This window comes from Plectropomus leopardus, chromosome 12 (assembly GCF_008729295.1).
Source record: "Plectropomus leopardus isolate mb chromosome 12, YSFRI_Pleo_2.0, whole genome shotgun sequence".
NCBI lineage: Eukaryota > Metazoa > Chordata > Actinopteri > Perciformes > Serranidae > Plectropomus > Plectropomus leopardus.
Window position 1 is genome coordinate 1,242,103 of NC_056474.1, and position 20,118 is coordinate 1,262,220.

The 20,118-nt window shown below is 39.4% G+C and overlaps 1 protein-coding gene across 1 annotated transcript in view; it reads right to left on the reverse strand.

Annotated features, from left to right (window-relative positions):
* The window catches only part of efr3a (EFR3 homolog A (S. cerevisiae)), a 140,377-nt gene that overhangs the window by 44,862 nt on the left and 75,397 nt on the right, over positions 1–20,118 (reverse strand). The window contains 2 exon segments of the mRNA XM_042497592.1: positions 6,853–6,947; positions 6,949–6,994. Of these exon segments, the coding sequence (XP_042353526.1) occupies positions 6,853–6,947; positions 6,949–6,994 (141 nt within the window).

The following is a 20,118-nucleotide window of genomic DNA, read 5'->3' on the forward strand; positions in this document are numbered from 1 at the left end:
CTGATAATAGGCCAACCTCTCCTGACTGCAGGACTCTGACTTCAGCTTCTGTCAAACTTCTGTGCTGTTAATCATTTTACTCATGTGCTTAAGTCCATAATATCCTAACATCCGAGAAACATCCTAAAATCCTAATAACCTCCTAAAATCCTCAATAGGTCCTATCATCCTAGGAATGTCCTACAGTCTACAAACTTCCTAAAATCCAAGAGATATCCCAAAATCCTACAAAAGTCCTTAAATCCGACAAACGTCCTAAATTCTGAGAAACGTCCTAAAATCCTAGAAACATGCATGGGACTGCTGTGACTGGCCCCTGGAGTCCTGCTACTTTGCAAAAGTGGCCCCCAGGCAAAGCAAGTTGACTATCTCTGACCTACAAAAATGCATTAAAAGAATTTCCATTCTGTTTTAAGTTGGCTGACAACAAATAATGAGATTTATACTGTTTTTTTTTTCTCAAACTAAAGGATCTGCAAATTAATTGGGCTGTACGTGCCGGGCCCTCGGCTGACACTCAGCAAACAGGACAAATATTGAGCGCAGCAGTGGAGTAAGCCTCACTTCCTCCATCAGACGATCAATAGTGAGGCGCCTGGAGCTCTGAGCCATAATGGCGTGACAATTTAGCCAAAGTCTGTTACAGCAGAGCGATACAAAGCCCAGAGAGAGGAGAGAAAGACACTAAAGAAATAAGAGACAAAGAGGAAAGTAAAAGGCTGGTGTTTATTGTGTCCAGTTGGGTGGACACAATAAACACGACGTCTCTCAGACCTGCTGCTCTTTCTGTTCATCTTTGTCGGATAACATGTTCACTCCGATGACCTCCACTGAGGAGAATGAACAGACACAGACGGCGCTGCGCTGCTCCGCTCGGGTTGAATTTGTCTAGCCTTGTTGTCAGACGGATTCAGGAGCCGTATCCCACAAATTGAATCATTTCATGGTGTTTCTGTTTTAATTGATGGTAATTTAGACTTGTGGTCCCCTTGTCTCCTGATTGCTGCCGCTAATTAATTCTCCAGAGAGCCTTCCCAGAAACCAAGGACACTTTGATTGATGGGATTTCAACCGCTGATTGTGAGGAAACAGTGAAAATCTGCGCCTCATTTACTGAGTTTGACATCACATTTCTTTGTGATAATGGACCGTCAGAGTTTCAGTGAAAGCTTCTCAATAACCGTGTAAAAGCGGGTTCATACACATTTTTACCAATACATTTCAATGACTTTTCCATGACTTCCAGGTACATTTTCAAGACCATACATTCTATGAACCAACCATCGATAGTCCTTATCGGGTTTTTTTTCATTACTTTATGATAGCTCTTCTATATATATATATATAAATATATATATATATATGTATTTATGTATATATATGTGTGTATATTATTTTAAAAAAGTGAATTGAGAGCAGGACTATAATTAAATATATAGATAAAACTAAGGGACTGTTTGTTTTTATGAGAAAGAAGGGGTTGGTGCAAAAAAAGGGGGGCATGTCAAATCATTTGTTAAGCACTGGGAAGGGACTTCAGGGTTTTTTTTTCTATTTTGGCTAATGGGAGGGACATACAACTTCAAATGGTAGTATTTTATATTTGTTTTATCACTTTTTTTAAGAAAACATACCCTCTGAATCTGCAAGCCAGCAGGTTTGGAAGGCATGTTTTTATTTATTTATTTTTATTTGAAATGCCTAAATATTGTAAAGATCAAAATAATCAAGATTTTAAAAGGCTTTTTTTCTGTTAAAGTATCTGAATAAATCTCCCCAAAAATTCAATTTTTTTGGGGAGAGTTTTTCTTTAGTAATTTTGCAGTTTTTATGATTTTTTTTTTAATTTTTGTCTGTTTACGGATAATGTGGCGAAAAATTGCCCAAACGACACCATTTATCACAGCCAGATAATAAAAAAAAGAAGAAAAAAAGAAAATAAATCATTGTTGGATTTTGAAATTTCTGTCTTTGGATCTTGTTATTTTAAAGGTTTGTGAAACACATTTCCAGGACTTTTCCAAATTTATGAAGGTTTGTTAAGTTGTCCAAAAATGCTTCCAGGCCTGGATATTGCTAATTGCAAATTCCATGACCTGTCCTGTTTTTTCATGACCGTATGAATCCTGAAAAACACACTCTGGGTTTGTTCATTCAGGTTCTCTTAGTGTTCGAGTCCCCCTGCGATTCCTCAGCAGCGTTTTTACTGATAGATTTTCAGCCTTTATTCAGTGACAAGCTGTAAATAAGCTGAGCTGTAGGAACCAACTGTTGCTTAACTAATTCAATCAGGGAGCGAGCCCCTTAATGCTGCCATTAACAATTAATTACATAATGTTACTGTGACTGCTTGACATCTGTAGGGCCTCTTCAACAACTGAGCTGCATTTAATCATTTTTCTCTCTGCTTCTGCTTTGCCTCCAATTTGTGTTATTGCTTTCCTTTCTGCCTCAGAGCTTTTTCACTTCATTTGTTTTAAGCTCAGCGTCTCCTTTTCATTTTCCTATTTTCTGTTTGCTGCGAACAGACCTTGAGCTGAGCTCACTTTCCAGCCTCTGTCTCCTAGAAACAGCAACTACGCGTCTGAGGGAAAATTAAGTTTTCTATTAGCGTTATGAGGAAATGTTGCTTATTAATGGCTCTGACAAGTTGCAAAAATGTTGATACTGAGCATGTCGGCAAAATATTCACCACAGATTTCATTTGTTTTTGCCAAAATAGGCAATCTTACCACACAGTTTCTATTATTCCATTTTTTTTATGAGCTTTTTTATAACCATAATCACAGTCTTTCCTGTAGCTTAAAATCCTTTCACATTCACAAGTTTGGTACAGCACATCGTGAATCACTATATCTTTATAAAAAATGAACTTGAAAATGCAGTAAATTGGCTTGATTTAAAAAAAAAAAAAAAAACATGGAAAGAAGGCAATGATCAATTTAAGAAGAAATGCTCTGTGATTTTTGTTGCCCTGTTTATGATTACTTGAGAAACATACTTTTTGCTAAAATGTCGTCAATTTATGCCAACTTTTCTGGTTTCAAGCGGGAAAGAAAAGCAGAATATTTTCTTTAAGATTAAAATAATGTAAAAATAATAACTGTAACATAAATTTTAATCCTTGTAATGAAATGAATTTCGATGAATTATTTGACTGCTGCAGTTCTGGTGTCTTATAAACCCATAAGCGTTGGGCACAACGTGTGCACGACATGAAAATCATACAGCGAATTTATTGCATTTTAATCTTCAACAGTTATAACACAAGAAAATTGAATCGTTTTACTTTAATTTTACCATTACGTTTCATCTCTGTGCACGAACTCTGGCTGATAATTGCTTCGATGTTCCCGCAGTAATTGACACCAAATTATCGCCAATTTAAAGGTGATGGGATGACTCTATTGTTCGTGATACGGACATATTATCCCTTCAGCCCGGAGAGGACGCAGCCGTGATACTGAGCCGTTCACACACAGCCAGAGTCATATGCAATTTCTGAGACTGTGTGTGTTCAGGGACGATGTACCGCCATTAAATGCAGGGTGAAAAGTCCAATATATTTCCTGCGTTAGGAGGAAAAGGCCCCTGGGAGCCCATGATGTTCACACTGATAATGACTCCTCGGCTCAAATGGCCCCCAGCGGCAACGCCATCGTCTGCCTCTTCACACACACACTTCACACTGCTGTCATTTCTTCATGCATTACTGCCGCTACCGATATCTACGCGCCGAGAGATAGTTTATACAATCACATCTATTTTTTATTTATTTTTGTAAATTAATCATAATTCAAAGTACAGAGGAACATCTCTAAGATTAACTCAGCAGCAGGAACATGAAGAGCAGAGACGCCAGAGCTGCAGATAGTTCACATCCAGGCTCATATTTATCAGCCATCTCACACCTCAACCGCCCCAAAATACCCGAAACATTTAACATTTAACATTTCTTTCACAGATGTGACGGCGCTAACGCTGCTGTGATGTTCATATAGATACGTGACGGCAGAACAAAAGACGTGCTCAACCACAGGCAAAAAAGTGGGGCGATGTGTAACTGCAGGCAAAGTCTAACGAGTACACAAAGTACACAAAGTACACAAAGTACACAAACTACAATAAGACTTCAGACTCATTTTTGCACACAAGGTTATGTTTTAGCGTGTTATCGAACCCTAAAAAACACTTCTTGGATTTTAGTAAGTTTCAAGGATTTTGGGACATTTCTAGGCTTTCAGTACATCTCTCAGCTTTTAGGACATTTCTCGGATTTTAGGACATTTCAAGGATTTTGGGACATTTCAAGGACTTTTAGATGTTTCTAGTATTTAAGGACATATGTGGCTAAGCTAGCTGTGGGAGATCCTCCACTGACAATTTTTTTTAAAATACAAGCTCTATTTTGATGCAGTTTTATGCTCTCTGGCACCTTATGGAAACTTAAAGTACAGAAACAAATTCACAGTTTTCATTGTGACTCAGAAAATGATTTTGGGGGGGCAACCTGCACCTTTTCCAGGGCCAGATTTGGCTCGTGGGTTCTAAGTTAATTAACATATATATATATGTATATATATATATATACATATAAAATTAACATGTCACTACTGATGAAGTAAGCATGGAGACATGCGAACGTTTAATATTTAGTGTTGCCATCTACACTGCAGCATTTCAGCATACTGTTACCATAAATCTCAAAGCACAGAGACATTTAGAAGCAATTCATCTGAAAGTTTTTCATCATTTTCTTGCATACTAACTAACCGAGTGACAATACCGTCCCTAGAGCCACGCTGCCACCGAAGCTAAAAATACTAAATACAAAAAACACGGTAATTTAAATATCTGCATGAGCCCGTCCTCCTGAAGCTGCGCAGAATAAAGGACCGAGGTGAGGCCTGCACTCAGAGCGGCCCAGCGGAGCGGAAACAGGCTGCGACGGAGGAAATCTCAGCGGGGCTGGACCGTTCACTCAGTAGTTGTCCAATTTATGCCAAATGTACCGAGCGGCGTGGCAGAGCGGCCAGTGGGAGCTGCATCGAGGATATTTAAATCCCAAGAGGGGGGGGACGGTCACCGGGCGGCGATGCTGTGCCACGTTCACACTGCAGCCACCCGCGTGATAAGAGAGCTCATTTAATTTCCTCTGTGTGCTGGGAGTCCACACTGTGGAAGGGGTGTGTGTGTGTGTGTGTGTGTGTGTGTGTGCGTGTCTGTGTGTGTGTGCATGAGACAGGGTGACTCAGAGCAGGGACAGTGTGTGAGACAATGAATGTAAGTGGAAGAAGAAGAAAAGTGTGTTTCTGTGTCCCTGTAGTGCACGTCTGTCAGCAGGTGTGTTTGGGTGTTTGGGTGTGTCTATATCTGTGTGTGTGTGTGTGTGTGTGTGTGTGTGTGTGTGTCAGGACTCCTGCACGTAATAAAGCAGGTCTGAATGTTGCAGCGTTTCTGCACAATATGAGAAGAATAATTTAATCTTTGTGTACATTTCTTTGACTTTCATCAAAGCTGCGTTCACATCAGCATGTTTGCAGCCGTTGTTTCCTCCTTTTTTTTTCCTCATTTGGGTAAAAAAAAAAAAAAAAAAAACAATTGCAAAGTGAGGAAATTAAAAAAGAAGAGTAGAAGCAAACATTTGTTTGACCTATTAGACGTTTGTGTTAAACACCATCATAGTTAGCGTATGATTTCATGAGTTATGGCCAAAACCGTGTTTTGTGAGGTCACACTGAATTTCACTTTGACGGGTTTCATGCAGACAGGGGCAAGTCAAATTCAAGGACTTTCAAGTACTTTTTCAGGCACTTGTTTTAATTGATTAATTTAGATTTGTTTTACATTTTGAAATGGTTTTCTTCACGGCCATCTGCTGCAAGAGAATTAAGCAAATCTGTAAATGGAGCAAAAACGCTACAAAGGTCTGAAAATGAACTTATTATTAACAACTTATTCAGGCAAGCATCTGGAGAACGACAAAAGTTTAAACGCAATTATCTGAAAGATTTCCTAAAATACTTCATCATCCTGTTCTCCTCTTTATTTAAGAGTACTAAATTAAAGTAAATTTTTCATGAACCAGGTTTTAAAAAAGTCAGTTCTATCTAAAGGTTTTCCAAGTATTCAATTTCTGAGAGTCAAACCCAAGCACCTCGAGCACCTTGTATGAACCCGTCTTTGACCTTCAACCCCCAAATTCCAATCAATTTATTCTTGAGTCTAAGAAAACGTTTGTGCCACATTTGACAAAATCCCCTCAAGGTGTTCTTGAGATATCACTTTCACAAGAATAAGATGGATGCAAGGTCGCAGTGATCTTGACCTCTGAACCTTGAACACCAAATTCTGATCACTTCATTCTTGAGTACAAGTGAGCGTTTGTGCTAAATTTGAAGAAAATCCCTCGAGGTTATCTCGAGATATTGTTTTCACAACAATAAGACAGATGCAAGGTCACAATGACCTTGACCTTTGACCACCAAAATCTAATCAGTTCATTCTAGAGTCAAAGTGGATGTTTGTGCTAAATTCCCTCAAGGCATTCTTGAAACCTACAGACCACTTAAAAATCCCCAAAACCCAGAAGAAATTCATGAAAACTGACTCTTGCTCTACTAACAGAAATTAAAAAAAGGAGGATGGGAGCAAACAGGCACCTCACACTCTTCCAAAATGTTAGAGCGCACAACAACCACATCGTCAACGAAGAGAAAGAGCGTTCGCTGTTTGAACACAGCGACTCAACAGAAAAGTCTGATTTAGCTGTTAGCAGTTAACACCATCAAATCTGTTTCATTGTTGTTACTTCAGACTCACAGTTAGGAAAGACAACGTTCAGGTACTCACACCAACACGGGGCGCACGGCGTTGTTCATGTTGCCGTAGGCCGCCCTGCCCAGCAGCTCCCTGAAGCAGCTCTCTGCCAGCGCCGCCGGGTTTTCCCTCGCCATCCTGACCCGCCCCTGAAGGTGTGCTGGGGTGCCCCGCCCTGTCACACAGAGACAGACAGGTGAGACAGGTGTGTGCTGTGGATTTGTTCTGACCTGCAGAGGGACTGCAGGAGCTAATTAGCTCTAAACCTCAATCTGGTACGGTGATCAAACAGTAATATTTATGTTTTTAACTGTGCACGGTCCCTTTTAAATCAAATACAACAAAACAAAATGAAAAAATAAAATAAAAAAACAAAACCAATATAAAATAAAACAAAATTAAAAAAAACAACAAAAAATAAAATTAAAAAAATAAAAAATAAAATAAAATAAAATAAAATAAAATAAAATAAAATAAAATAACTACTGGCAGACTCATGCTCACATCATTTTCCGAGCAGTAAGACAAAGAGAGCAGACAGTTAAAAAGCTTGAGGAAGTAAATACGAGCTGGATCATTGCCCCGTTTGTTATCACGTCTGAAAATTCCCAATATACTAAAACTGAGTTAAATAAAGGACTGAAAACTGCTCCGACATATTTTAACCGAAAAAATGAAATCGTCAAGAAACTGAATGATTGTGCATGTGAGGCTACAACGAAGTCATCATATTGCATGCAGAAATGTGTGAAGAGAGAAGAGGATGAGAGCGAGCACTAACGTTTAGAGGAAAAAGAGAACAGAGAAGCCTTCAGGATACGAGAGAGATGGATGGAGAACGAGAGAAGAATGAAGGACTAAAGATGGAGGACAGCCTGAAAAGAAATCAATCAGAGCAGCTGAAAAAAAGAGAAATCAAATGAAAGAGTATCGACCAGCCTCAATCAGGTGAGTGTGTGTGTGTGTGTGTGTGTGTGCGCGCGTGTGCGTGTGGAGTCAATCAGTCTAAATCAGGCGATTGAAACACTGCAAGCGTGTGGGCAAAAATCTTTCTCTAGTATCAAATAGTTTACATTGTTGAAAAAAAGCTGCAAATTGGAATATTTGAGATCCTGTTTTTATAAATTTAATTCTGTTAATGAATGATGCATGATTATTAACCCTTTGAAACCTGAGCAAATGATTTCTTTGATTTCTTTCAAAAGCATGGAAGAGGGCAATGAGCTTAGTTAGAAGTACAGGAAAATTACCCTGAAAATCTGTTAATAATAATAATAATAATAATCATCATCATCATCATCATCATCATCATCATAATAATGAAAAGGCTTTTAAAAAAGGAAATAACCTGGAGAAAGTTAGTCTGTAGCCTAATTTCAAATATGTAATTATGATAGTTAGAAATACAGTTTAACTCAAGCTTTTCTCTTTTTCCTCCAGACACTTTCCCTTAAAAAATATTTCTTGCAGTTTGTGGAACATTTTGGACCAAGATGCTCATTGCCACTTTTCCCCATATTTCTGAAAAAAAAAAAAAAAACAACAACCAAAAACTGCCTTAATGAATCAATAAAATTAGCGTGTCCAATGATCAACTAACTGAGGGAGGCATTATTTTGGCACTCTCTTCTTATTAAAATGAGGCTCTATGACTAATCGTACTGTTTGTCTTTTATCCTGAAGAGCAGAAAGTGGATGCATTAATGGAGAACCTGCAATAAATCTGAGCTGTGAGAATCTGCTGTGGCCATGAAAAGCCATTATAACCCACAAACTAAACAGCCGATCCATATTGTCTTTTTTAATTAGAGGTGGATATTAGATTCTACAAAACTGAATGTTCCCTATTGAATTCTGATTTCTCATATGCAAAAACTGTGTTTACCATAAAGTTAAAGTCAATGTCGTTTTTTTCTCATATGTTTTACATAGCTGTAAGACAGCATTACAGACTATTATGTCAAAAATACCAGTAAAGATACAATAAAACTTGTTAAACACAGTTAAAAAGATGAAAGGCAGCCGGGTTGAAGAGACATTTGAAGAAGCAGTCGCACCTCGTCCTCTTTCATTACTGTTACAAGTTTTACTGGGAACAAAGTGTCAATACACAGATCTCTGAAGGTTCACAATAAAATATGAAAAGGGTCTTTGAACCACGACATTGTTCCCATAAAACTACATCTTAATTGCAAATAAAACTGAACAAAAGGTAAGAGTGTTTTTCCTCCAAATTTTCTGTGATGAATAACTGAGTGTGCATGTAACGTTTTTTGTGGCCGCCTGAAGAAAATGCACCACACCTGAGTGCCCTGCTTTTTGTGTGTGGCCACTTCGAGTGCTTATAATTAAAAATCTCTGAACTTTTCAGAGAGGCACTAGTGATGTTACTGCCGCTTTTTAGTTAGTCTACTGTCACAACAACGACAGTAGGCAGGTTTCCATTAACCCTCAAATTGTGCAAATGGAATGCCTAAAGGAAACGCGTCCTTTTTGAAAAAACTTGAAAATTTGAAAAAACTATATTTAACAAAAGTGCAATGGAAAGACTTTGGTTTTTTGTCTTTTCTAGGTCACATGATGCTATGTCTATGTGCAGCAGGAGCTACTCCATAACACGCCTACGTCGCCTTGGATTGGAAATAATGACGGCTAGTTTGTGGCTGCAATAGAAATGAAGCTGCTAATGTTTGAACATCCATCACAGCACCTTCCTTAGTCTGCACTTGATTGGCCTTTAAAAGCTCAAACACCTAAAAATACAATTCTGAAATGAAGATCTTCATCGCCTGCTTTCTTCTAATCTGATACCAGATAAGAAAAAAGGACTCAGAGCAGAGTGTCTTCAGGTTGAGAGTGGGTATTATTTTACACTTTAATACTGCTGATATGATACAATGAAGAGTCAAGAGGAGAGAGTTTCTAGCTGCTGCTGCTTTAGAAAAACTTGTTATTCCAGAAACCAACAAAGTTAAGCCTGATAAATAAGATGTAGGAGGTTTGAGACAAAGGGGATGAAGGGGAGGTTTGAACAAAACAAATGATGAATGCAAAGATGAAAGCATCGTGAAAAAGGAGAGGAAGAGAGACAGCGAGGGGGTGGACAGTCGATGGGAAATAAATAAGCATTTTGATGGACTAAAGAGGGGAGCTGCATGCCGCAAAAAATAAGGAACGAACTAGAGTGCGGTGGATTAACGGTTTTGCTGATCCGTTTGGGAAAACAAGTGTTATGAAAACCTGCTGAACCAGAATGTCACATTATTACAAATTTCTGCAATTTTAAAAGTAGCCCACATCATGGCGATAACACACTGCGCGAGCGGCACATGCCATGTTTGTTTACTTTCTGGAGTGATGATAGGAGACATGAAAAAAAATATTGAGTTATTGTTTTAAAAAGACTAAAACTATGACATATATGTCAACATTTTGGATTCAGTGCTGACAAAAGAGATGTTGTTACTAACTAAATGTGTGTGAACCAAACTTTCGTCAGACGCAGTCTTTCTATTTATATCTGATGCTCGCTCAGAAAGCGCCACAGCTGGGCTAACGTTACCTGCTGTTACCAAGCTAGTATGCAGTTTATCAGTATCAGAGAATAGAATGTGACTTTTCTTATTTCAAAAATAACATCATAAATGTAGGAAGCATGTAGGCTACTCGCCCATCTTTTAACTGTTTAAGTCTCTGGTCTCGAGTGCACAGCTGATAACTAGGTAGTTCGTTCATGTGAAGTAATAGAAGCACCTATTTAATGGATTCAGCGTGGACACAGAGCTCTGGTGTTACTCCATGCTACATTATAGTAAGGATTGACTGCTGACTCAATTGAGACATCTGATAAAATTCGGTAAACCAGTCGGGTCTGGTGTTTGGCTTACTATCAAACTGGTTTGAAAATCGTCACACCAGCAACCCTAATAGGATGCGAAGGGCAGTCTCTGGTGCCACAATCAGATACTCTGTGTGTTTGTCCTTGCAATGAGGTTTTGCAGCACTGTTACAATTCAACTCTATTTAAACCTCTGCTTTAAGAGAGGCCGGTCATTATTCACAAGACCACAAGAGGTCAACTGCAAACAAAATGTAAACATGGACCTATTTTAAGCATTTGAACAAACGCCCAATACTATCTTCTGTAAACAGACCATCTCTATTAGCTTTCTATTTTTGCAGCCTTGCTGATCCTGCAGCTCTTAATACCAGATACAATGTCTTGTGTACAAGTTTGTCATTTCCTGCAGTTGTCAAGAATCCACAGTTCTGGCAGGAGACCGAGCCGGCCTCCCATTTTGTGTTATATTGATAAAATAATGCAATATTAAATCACTTCCGCTGCAATAAGCCTGGTCACAGATGGACTGTAGGCAGCTGGGTCTCCGGAGGGAAACAACGCAGTTATTGTCGGCCTACACAGGCGGTTCAGGGAAAATTAAATGCTTATTGCTTGTTAGAGGCAAAGACATGAAAGATAAAAAATAAAAATCTTTCTGCTAATAGAGGCTGGATGGGTGTCATTTAATGACCAAAAATGTAAAGCTGAGAATTGTTTCTGATGAGAAAAATTCCTCCTGAGGTCTGAAGAGCATGGTTCAACCACACACAGTTCCCTGAAATTGTGGAGAGGCTCCTGCAGGCTTCATTTCCCACGGCTTACAATGACTCAAAGGAAATGATGCACAGCATATGCAGAAATGTCAAATTTAATGTAATAGTGCAGCTGTGAAATAAATGCTGCAATGGCTTTGAATATTTGAAACAGTGGTGATTAGATATTAATAACTGTAACCTTTATTGTTTTAGGAGTTTTCAAAACAAAGTGCTTCAGTGTCAGAGAAAAAAAACAACAGTAATACTAAACACAGCAGAATAATACAAGAGCCAAGTATTTTACACTGATAAAAATGGACTAAATTAAAAACTTTTTTCATATTTTGCTTTTAATTTGGGCTAAGCCCCGAAGGAGCAGAACCCTATTGAGTTTGTGCCAGTTCATTATTATATTATTATTTGTCGTCAGTGGCCTCAGCTCAAATTGCTGTAAACTGGAATGAGCTGGAAACATTAAATTAGGTCTATTAAATGAAAATGATTTGCAAATGCTTCCCAAGAAATATGACCCTTTTCTGGAGCTCCAAATAAAACCCAAAAACACAGTTTTGGGAAGGCTACGCCCCTAAAAATCTATGTCTGATTTGAAATTAGCACACATATGCAGCTTAATGTGCTCTTTAAAAAAGTCTCTTGGCCCTTAAATAGCCACCGTGATGGATTTGTATAATGTGCAAAAAAGCCAAATGAAAATACCTTTTTTGATTTTGACTCAATCAACACCAAATTTGAAATGTGGCCTTGTAGGACCGAGATACACATTTGTACTATAAATGAGCAAATTTCTTTCAAAAACATAAGACTGGTGGACTCAGGACCTGCCGCCAGTCTCCTAAAGGGCGGGGCAGTGGTGAGTGTGTGTCTCCTGTGTCTCCTTTCTGGACCATATTGTTAAACGCAGGCGGAGATTATTGGTTGCATCTCTCTCTCTCTCTCGCCCTCATTTCCTGTCATTCGAGCATAATCGTTCGCTTAAAATGAGCAAAGGAATTTTAATGGGATCGCTTCGTTATTCTATTTAGAAAACTATTCATGTACTCCTTGAATGTGTGTATTTAATCAGGCATTCAGCTCTGAAGAGGTTAAATGAGACAAAGGTGCAGAGAAGCTGAGATATGCGGTGTCAGTGATGAAAGGAATTAAGGAAAAAAAAGAGGTCAAAGTCGTTTTCAAGGTGGCTGCCTTCAAACACAACAGTGTGTGTGAGTGTGTGTGTGTGTGTGTGTGTGTGTGTGTGTGTGTGTGCGTGCTGTTGAACACAAGCAAGCACTTAATTGTGAAAAAATGAGAGCTTTTCTTGGTTCTCTGAGCGTCCACCTCTAGTTTCTGCACTCCGTCCACGTCCGTCCTCCCCGAGAAGCAATTAACAGAATCAAACGCCCTTGACCGAGGCTTCCCACCGGGTCCACCGAGGCTCGATTAGAAAGCCCACAACACGCCGCCGTAGGGGCAAACTGACCACGCTTGATGTTTGGGAACATTATCCGAAACAAATTTGCAGTTGTACGTTCAGAGGACGACGTCTAACTGTGTTTTTGTGCCGAGCGCTGAGTCACACAATTAAAGGGCCGAACCCCGACTCTGCTGATGGACATTTTGTTTGACAGGATGCTGCCGGACTGCAGCGATGCTGAGCTGCTCGAAGGAGGGAGGTCAGACGACTGTGGCAGCATCATCACAACTAATGTCCACCTGACATTTACAGGATGTTTCTATTCAAAGAGCTGCACAGCTGAGCTGAACTGCATGTTGGGAAAGACTGTTGATGAATAATTTGCACCAACTCTGAAGATTTTTTTTGTCCAATTTCAGCTCGTAGTTTTGGTTTTAGCAAGTTTCTTGTTGGTTAAGACCCAAAACGGTAGTAATGCAAATATCCTTGATCGATTTCTGTACAAGTGAATATTCATGTTTAAAATGAACTTTTTTTTATGAAATTGTCCTTTTTGGACATGAAATACTTTTGTTTGTTTACCGACGATGTCCGATGGGCTTTCTGGTTGTTTTTCTAGATTACGTTTTATTTTGATCTCCTATTTCACGTTTGAAGAAAAGATCTGACTCGGATGCCAAAGTTGTCCCGTTTCCACAATACAGCAGAAAAACAGAAAAATGTAAACACGATATCATGAACTCTGACTCCGGTGGCGTCCATATTTACCGCCACACTACAGCGTACTGTGTGTAGTCTTAATCATCGTCCTTTCACTGATGGAGGTTAGTTCAGGAGTGTGACCACTTCAAAGATATGAAATATTCTATTTTTTCATATTCTGTTTAAATTGCTTCTATATTTTTATCTTATGTCTTATTCTATTTAAATTCACTATTTTTAATCCTTCTTTATGTTAACTGTTTTGCACCAAAACACCAAGTCAATTCCCTTTCATTTGTAAATGTACTTAAAGGAATTATACCAGATTCTGATTCTCCATCAAAAATATGTGAGATTCAATTCGGTGAGATGAAAAATGAACCACAATATGTTTTTTTGAGCAGCACCTCATCATTTTTAGGATTTGGGGGGCATAAAACCCAATGTCCGCCCATGGATGGTGCCTATGACAGCAGCGAGGCTTGCGGTGTGGACGCAGCCTCGGGCGGACATTAATGATGGACGATGCAGAGACAGAAGACACGCTGAGGGAAGGTAAATTCCTCGTGGTGTGTTTTCACTCTGCCTGCACGCTGTGATTGCACGGAGCTGTGTGTGATTGCAGACGTGTGAACCAGGCGACATGACAATGTGATGTACGCTGCATGATTACAGATGACAATCGGGATGATTACTGTGCAGTTTGGACTCTTTCCTAAATCACTGGGAGGTGATGCCTTTTTTCCCACTCTCTCTGTTTTTCTCAGCAGGACGTTTTCATTGATATTGAGCTGGAATGACACTCGAGGATCACATGGCAGACTAATAAACTCCTCTCATAATATAATGCATTTTGAAGAACTTTTTGGGGTAGAATTTCAAAAGAACAGTCCAAAAAGTCAACATTTAAAATGCTGAAAAATGGCTAACTATGGTCGGGTAAGGATTTGGGGGTCAGGGCCAGGGTTCGGGTTAGGGATTTATTGTTGTAAATGTCAAAAAAAGTCAGAGTATAGCATTTGCAAGAAGTTGTTGGTGTAGAATTTCAAAAGACCAGTCCAAACAGTCAAAATTTAAAATGTTGAAAAAAGTCATACTATAGCATGCGGTAAAAACGGTCAAAAAAGACATCGCTCCAGATGCTGATACGACTTATGATTCAGCATTTAGAGGAAGTTTATGGTGTAGAATTTCAAAAGAACAGTCCAAAAAGTCAGCACTTAAAATGTTGAAAAATGGTCTCCAAAGAGAAACAAAGCAAATTCCACAATTAAAATGACGAAAATAGAGCTGTCCATAAAAAACGCTTCTTCATAAAGTTCTGTAGTGACAGGTTTGTAAAGCTGTAAGGACTGGAGCTCAATAAATTTATTATTTCATATTAGGGCATTAAGAAAAAAATAAATGACATAACAGCAATGGCTAGATTTGAAGTTGAAGTCAGATTTTAATATTTAATGAGATGTCCTTCCACTGTGACCTCCACCTTCAAACGACAGACTTCTGGCGTTTCTCAAATCTGACTGAAGGACCTGCTCATTATGCTGCAGGAAGACCGTTAGAAACGGATGGGATTTTGCCATTAATGCAAAGATGCTCCCCGAGGTGACGAACGCACCGCAGCTGAAGGAATTTATGCAGCGTAATTATGTATGGATTATGTGACGGCTGCACTTCCATTAAATCATGGAAGATAAGGTGTGTTGATTGGACTGTTCGGAGCAGGAAAAGAGGGAAAGAACAAAGCTGTAGGAAATGGCTTTTTCTGTTTCCTCTTAAGAAACACACAAAGAGGTCTCAAACCGCAGGGACTCGGAGGTTGATCCCTGGTGGTCCATATATCTGGAGCAATTTTTGGTAATGGACCATAAAAAGGCCAGTTTCATTTCAGCAGCGCAGAAAAAAGGCCAAATTCTGAGGCTGCAAGTATCATTGTCATGCCTGAGATCCCTCTACCTGCGACAGGCCAGGCGTTTTGGGCGATTCTTGTCAACTCATGAAGCTGGAAACATTATGTGACTGTGTCGTATTTTCTGGGCGCTCAGTGGATCGTTGGCTCTCATTCATGAAACGTTTTGTACATAAAGCAGCTTGGTACTAAAAAACTACACCGGATTCACAAACACTGCGGAAAACAGGTCTGATGGTAGGCACTTGTGTATGCTCATGAATATAAATTAATGGTAAACTGTAAGCATGCTCCCACTAGTCCGTGTTTAGCGTACATGCCCGCCCATTTACAGCCATATAAGGAGGTGAAAATTAATAACATGCCACAAACAAAGACAGAAAGTTTGCAGGTTTGGAAGGCACGTTTTCTTTCCTTTTTAAATTTAGTTAACTTTATTTTTCATTTAACATTTTTGGTGCATTTTAAAAAATGCATTTTGGCATATTTTTTTGTGTGTGTGTATGATTACTAAAAGAAAATATTTTGGTGATTTTTTTTATTTCTTATTTCTAGCGATTTTTCAAGAAAATATTTTGGCAATTTTTTTTGTTCTTTTTGGGGATTTCTGAAAGAAAACATTTTGTTCTTGTTTTTTTAAGCAATTATTAAAGAAAACATTTAGGGATTTTTTTTAATTGAATTTTTTGGGGGGTGATTTTTTTAAGACAACATTTGAGCAATTCTTTTTTCTTTGAAGATTTTAAAAATCATCAAAAATTCAAAGATTCATCAAAAATTACCACAGAGACTGAATTTATCACGGCGAGAAACTAAAATCAGAAATGATCGTTAAATTAAAAATTTGTCAAAGTCCTTGAACACAGTGTATTATTATACGGGTTTGTGAAACAGATTTGTTTGACTTTTCCAAAACTTGCAGGATATATGTAGTTTCCCCAAACTTTTCCAGATCTGGAATTTTGTATTTACAAATTCCATGACTTTTCCAGGGTGTCGTGGCCGAGAAGTCTAACAGCGTTGCAAACTGCAGCCTCCAAAATGACCTTGAATCAACACCTCTTAAATCACTGAAGAAAATAACCTCTGCAGAGGGAGGATTTATTGCAGGACTGCAGAATAAGACTCCTCAGGTTCAGTCTGACCTTCAGGTCTTCTGAAGGACACACTCTGAGGCAGGTTGCGTCCTGCTGAAGGACATGTCTCTGCACTGTTCCTGCTGGGCTCACACCTGTAAGTCTAACTTATCTGAACTTGCTCGGCTCAAACGGAGTACAAAGGAAAGCTCGCAGGCTGCTCTGGCATTGTTTAAAAGAAAAATCCTCTTTTCATGTGCTAAAAAAAGTCCTCGGCTGGTGGAGGTTGTCCTCAAGGTGATTTCTCAGAAGCATAGTGTGACACTTCTCATCAAAGCGAGGCCTGTTACGCAAATTCACAGTAAAAAGGGAGAAAGCAGCCAGTGTTTGTGTTTGTATTAGCCCTCCAGCGTTCTCAGCAGGTTTGACACATTTCAGCACACCAACCTTGCTGCTCCCCAAACACTCACGGACTCATATCATCTGGAATATTTGGAGGTACTTTGCGGTGGATCTGACCACTGGTGGTATGGAGCCATGTTTTTAGGGCCCTTTTGTCTGCAGGAGATCATGGACTTCAGAGGTCTAAATGTCTATTACTTCTGCGTGGTTCTCACTATCTGATGACGCTTTCTACAGGCAAAGGTATCGATTATGACATTTACTAAGGAATTGTAAGGACAATACTAGAGCTGGGCGATATGGCTTTAAAATTATATCACAATTCTTTTAGGCTATATCGCGATGCATGATATATAACTCTCCTCTAAACTACTAAATTACAAAACTATTAAATGAACTAGGCATGAAGTAACTACTGCAATAAAATATAGTCACATAAACTAGTGTTATTATAAAGTTAAAAAAAATGCTGTTATAATGTTAATTAAAGTTAAATAAAGTACTGAACAAAACTCCTCGTGCACAGCCAGTGTAATCATCTGGTGCTGGTTGGTAGCAAGAACATATAAAGTGCAAAACAACACGTTAAAGTTAAACTGTATGAGGATTCATAAACTACGAGTTGGACACAAACCAACAGCTCTCCAGTTTAGAGTTTGCAAGAATTTCAAAGTCTCTCTGGCGCCATGTGATCGCCAAATGTGACTAAATAGTCGTGATTGGAGCTCTGCAGATAGAAAAACACAAACTTGCTCACACTACCAACACTACCACTCATTAGACTGTTACCGCAGCGCCGTTAAACATGATGATTTATTTTCTGTAAGCTGCAAACAAACTAACAGTTCAGATATTAATAGTATTTGCAGATTACAGTGGTGCTTCATGGTCGTAAAATGTGACTAAATAGTCACCGTCTGGAGCTCTGCAAAAGCCCTGCTGTGTGTGTCTGTCTGCAGCCTCATTCCCACTGCTCAAAAAAAACCCCACATCTCGATTTTGAATGCAATGGGAATGCGTACGATCGGCATTCACACCTGGGTAAAATGACTCTCCAGTAGACGCAGATTTTTATCGCCTCTGTCTCAGCATTTATAGGAACACAACACCCGGGTTAACGCTGTAATTACAGCTCCTTAACCAGCAAGGTGCAATGAGGTGCAGACACTAATTACACTCCGTCTCCTCCTAAGCAGCGCTCAAAGACGGATACAAATACATCTGCATGGAGTTTGAAAGGGGGGCTTCATAAGAGATAAATAAAGACAAGACACCACTGAAAAGTTTTGAAAGACCTCTAAACCTACTGCTGTCTACTGTTTACTTATTCTCCGGCCTGTCCATCGCACGGACACACCAACAAGACCACACACACACACACACACACACACACACACACACACACACACACACACACACACATGCACACACACGCCAGCTGACAGAAAGGGAGTGAGTTCAGTGGCAGTAGGAATACAGACAAACGCTTATATTTAGCGGGTTAACCTGTGTTTCAAAAACCTGTGTGCAGTCGCTAATTTGGGTGGGAAAGGGGTATGTGAGAGGCAGAAAAACAAAACGCTGATGTCAGTGTCTTGTGCCGTGTATTGTGTAGACGCTTCATCGGCTACACAGACCGACGCGAAGCGTTATCAGATCACGTAAACAAAACGAAACGGCATAATATGACATGATAGACGTTTTTTTCAGACGATATATTTCATCATATCGCACAGTCCTAGACAATACAGACACAGTTTTTTATGTATTTGGAAAGACTACAACACGCTGGGGGGGTTGAGAGGAGCCTCCCTGTGACATCTGTGAGGTTATCACCCTGACAGCAGCTCCTCCAAATAAAGACACGGACACACCGGCCCGGGTCGGATCACATCCTAAATCCCTTCATTTCTCCACATGTGATGAGTAAAGTCAACGGTACTTGCGGGCTTCAGGTGGAGAAAAGCAAGCAGGAACAATAGAAGAAAAAAAGTAGGGATGCAAAATAATAAAAAAAAAAAAAAAACATGGTCCAAAAATAGCTTTTTGTTCTCATGGAAACCACCCGAATGAGACGCAGAGGAGGGAGGGAGCCTCGGTGAGAGCAAGGAAGAAAAGAGAGGTGATTAAAAGAAGAAGAGGATAAAGAGATAAAGAGGGGAGGGGAGAGAAGGTGGTAAAAAGGAGATGGGAGGAGTAAAAGAGGAGGAGAGGTGGAGGAGGAGATGACTGTGAAGAGGGAGGGCGAGAGGTGGGGAAGAAAGGAGGAGAGAAAATAAAAAATGGAAGAGAGATGAGGAGAGGAAAAGATGAAACAAAAAGATAATTTTCTGTCTTTTTTAACCCCTCTGGGATGCTTTTTTGTGCATTTCACACAGTTTTCATCCCTCATGTTGTGATAACTGTGTGTGTGTTGATGCATGTGTCCTAAATGTAGTCCAGATTGTGTATCTGAGTGTAATCAGTGAATTTGCAGCTCAGCTCCTACAATAAGTCTAAAATACACTGTGGAAACTAAATAGTTACATTCAGACTGTTCAGGTCCAAAAATGCTCCATTGAAACCCATTCAAACTGACATTTTTGATCCCACAGCCATCAGAGCAGAAAAACAGGACTTGTATTATTTCTGGGTGTCATTCTGGGCTTTTGACTCTGAATTTGTCATTTTGACTATTTTCCACCTGATGAGGTCATTTTGACCATATTTGGCATATGGAGGAAATACATGCTATTTCCACTAGGTGACCTGTCACAGTCAATGTAGCTGCTGATCACTGTCATATCCCAGACTGTCAGCAGCTACACTCACACACTGACATATCCCAGACTGTCAGCAGCTACACTCACACACTGACATATCCCAGACTGTCAGCAGCTACACTCACACACTGACATATCCCAGACTGTCAGCAGCTACACTCACACACTGACATATCCCAGACTGTCAGCAGCTACACTCACACACTGACGTATCCCAGACTGTCGGCAGCAAAAAAAATCTACTTTGCATGTAGTATATTGAAAATAAGTCAGTATTTTTTGTGGGGGATTTTTCCATCTAAAAATACAGTGGCATCATGACAAAAATTCTGAAACTTAATGAATATTTTTTATTTAAAAAATAACCTCAATAAAGGCAGAAAATTACATTAATATATAATATTTTTTTAAGCTTGATTCAAAATCACTGACATATCC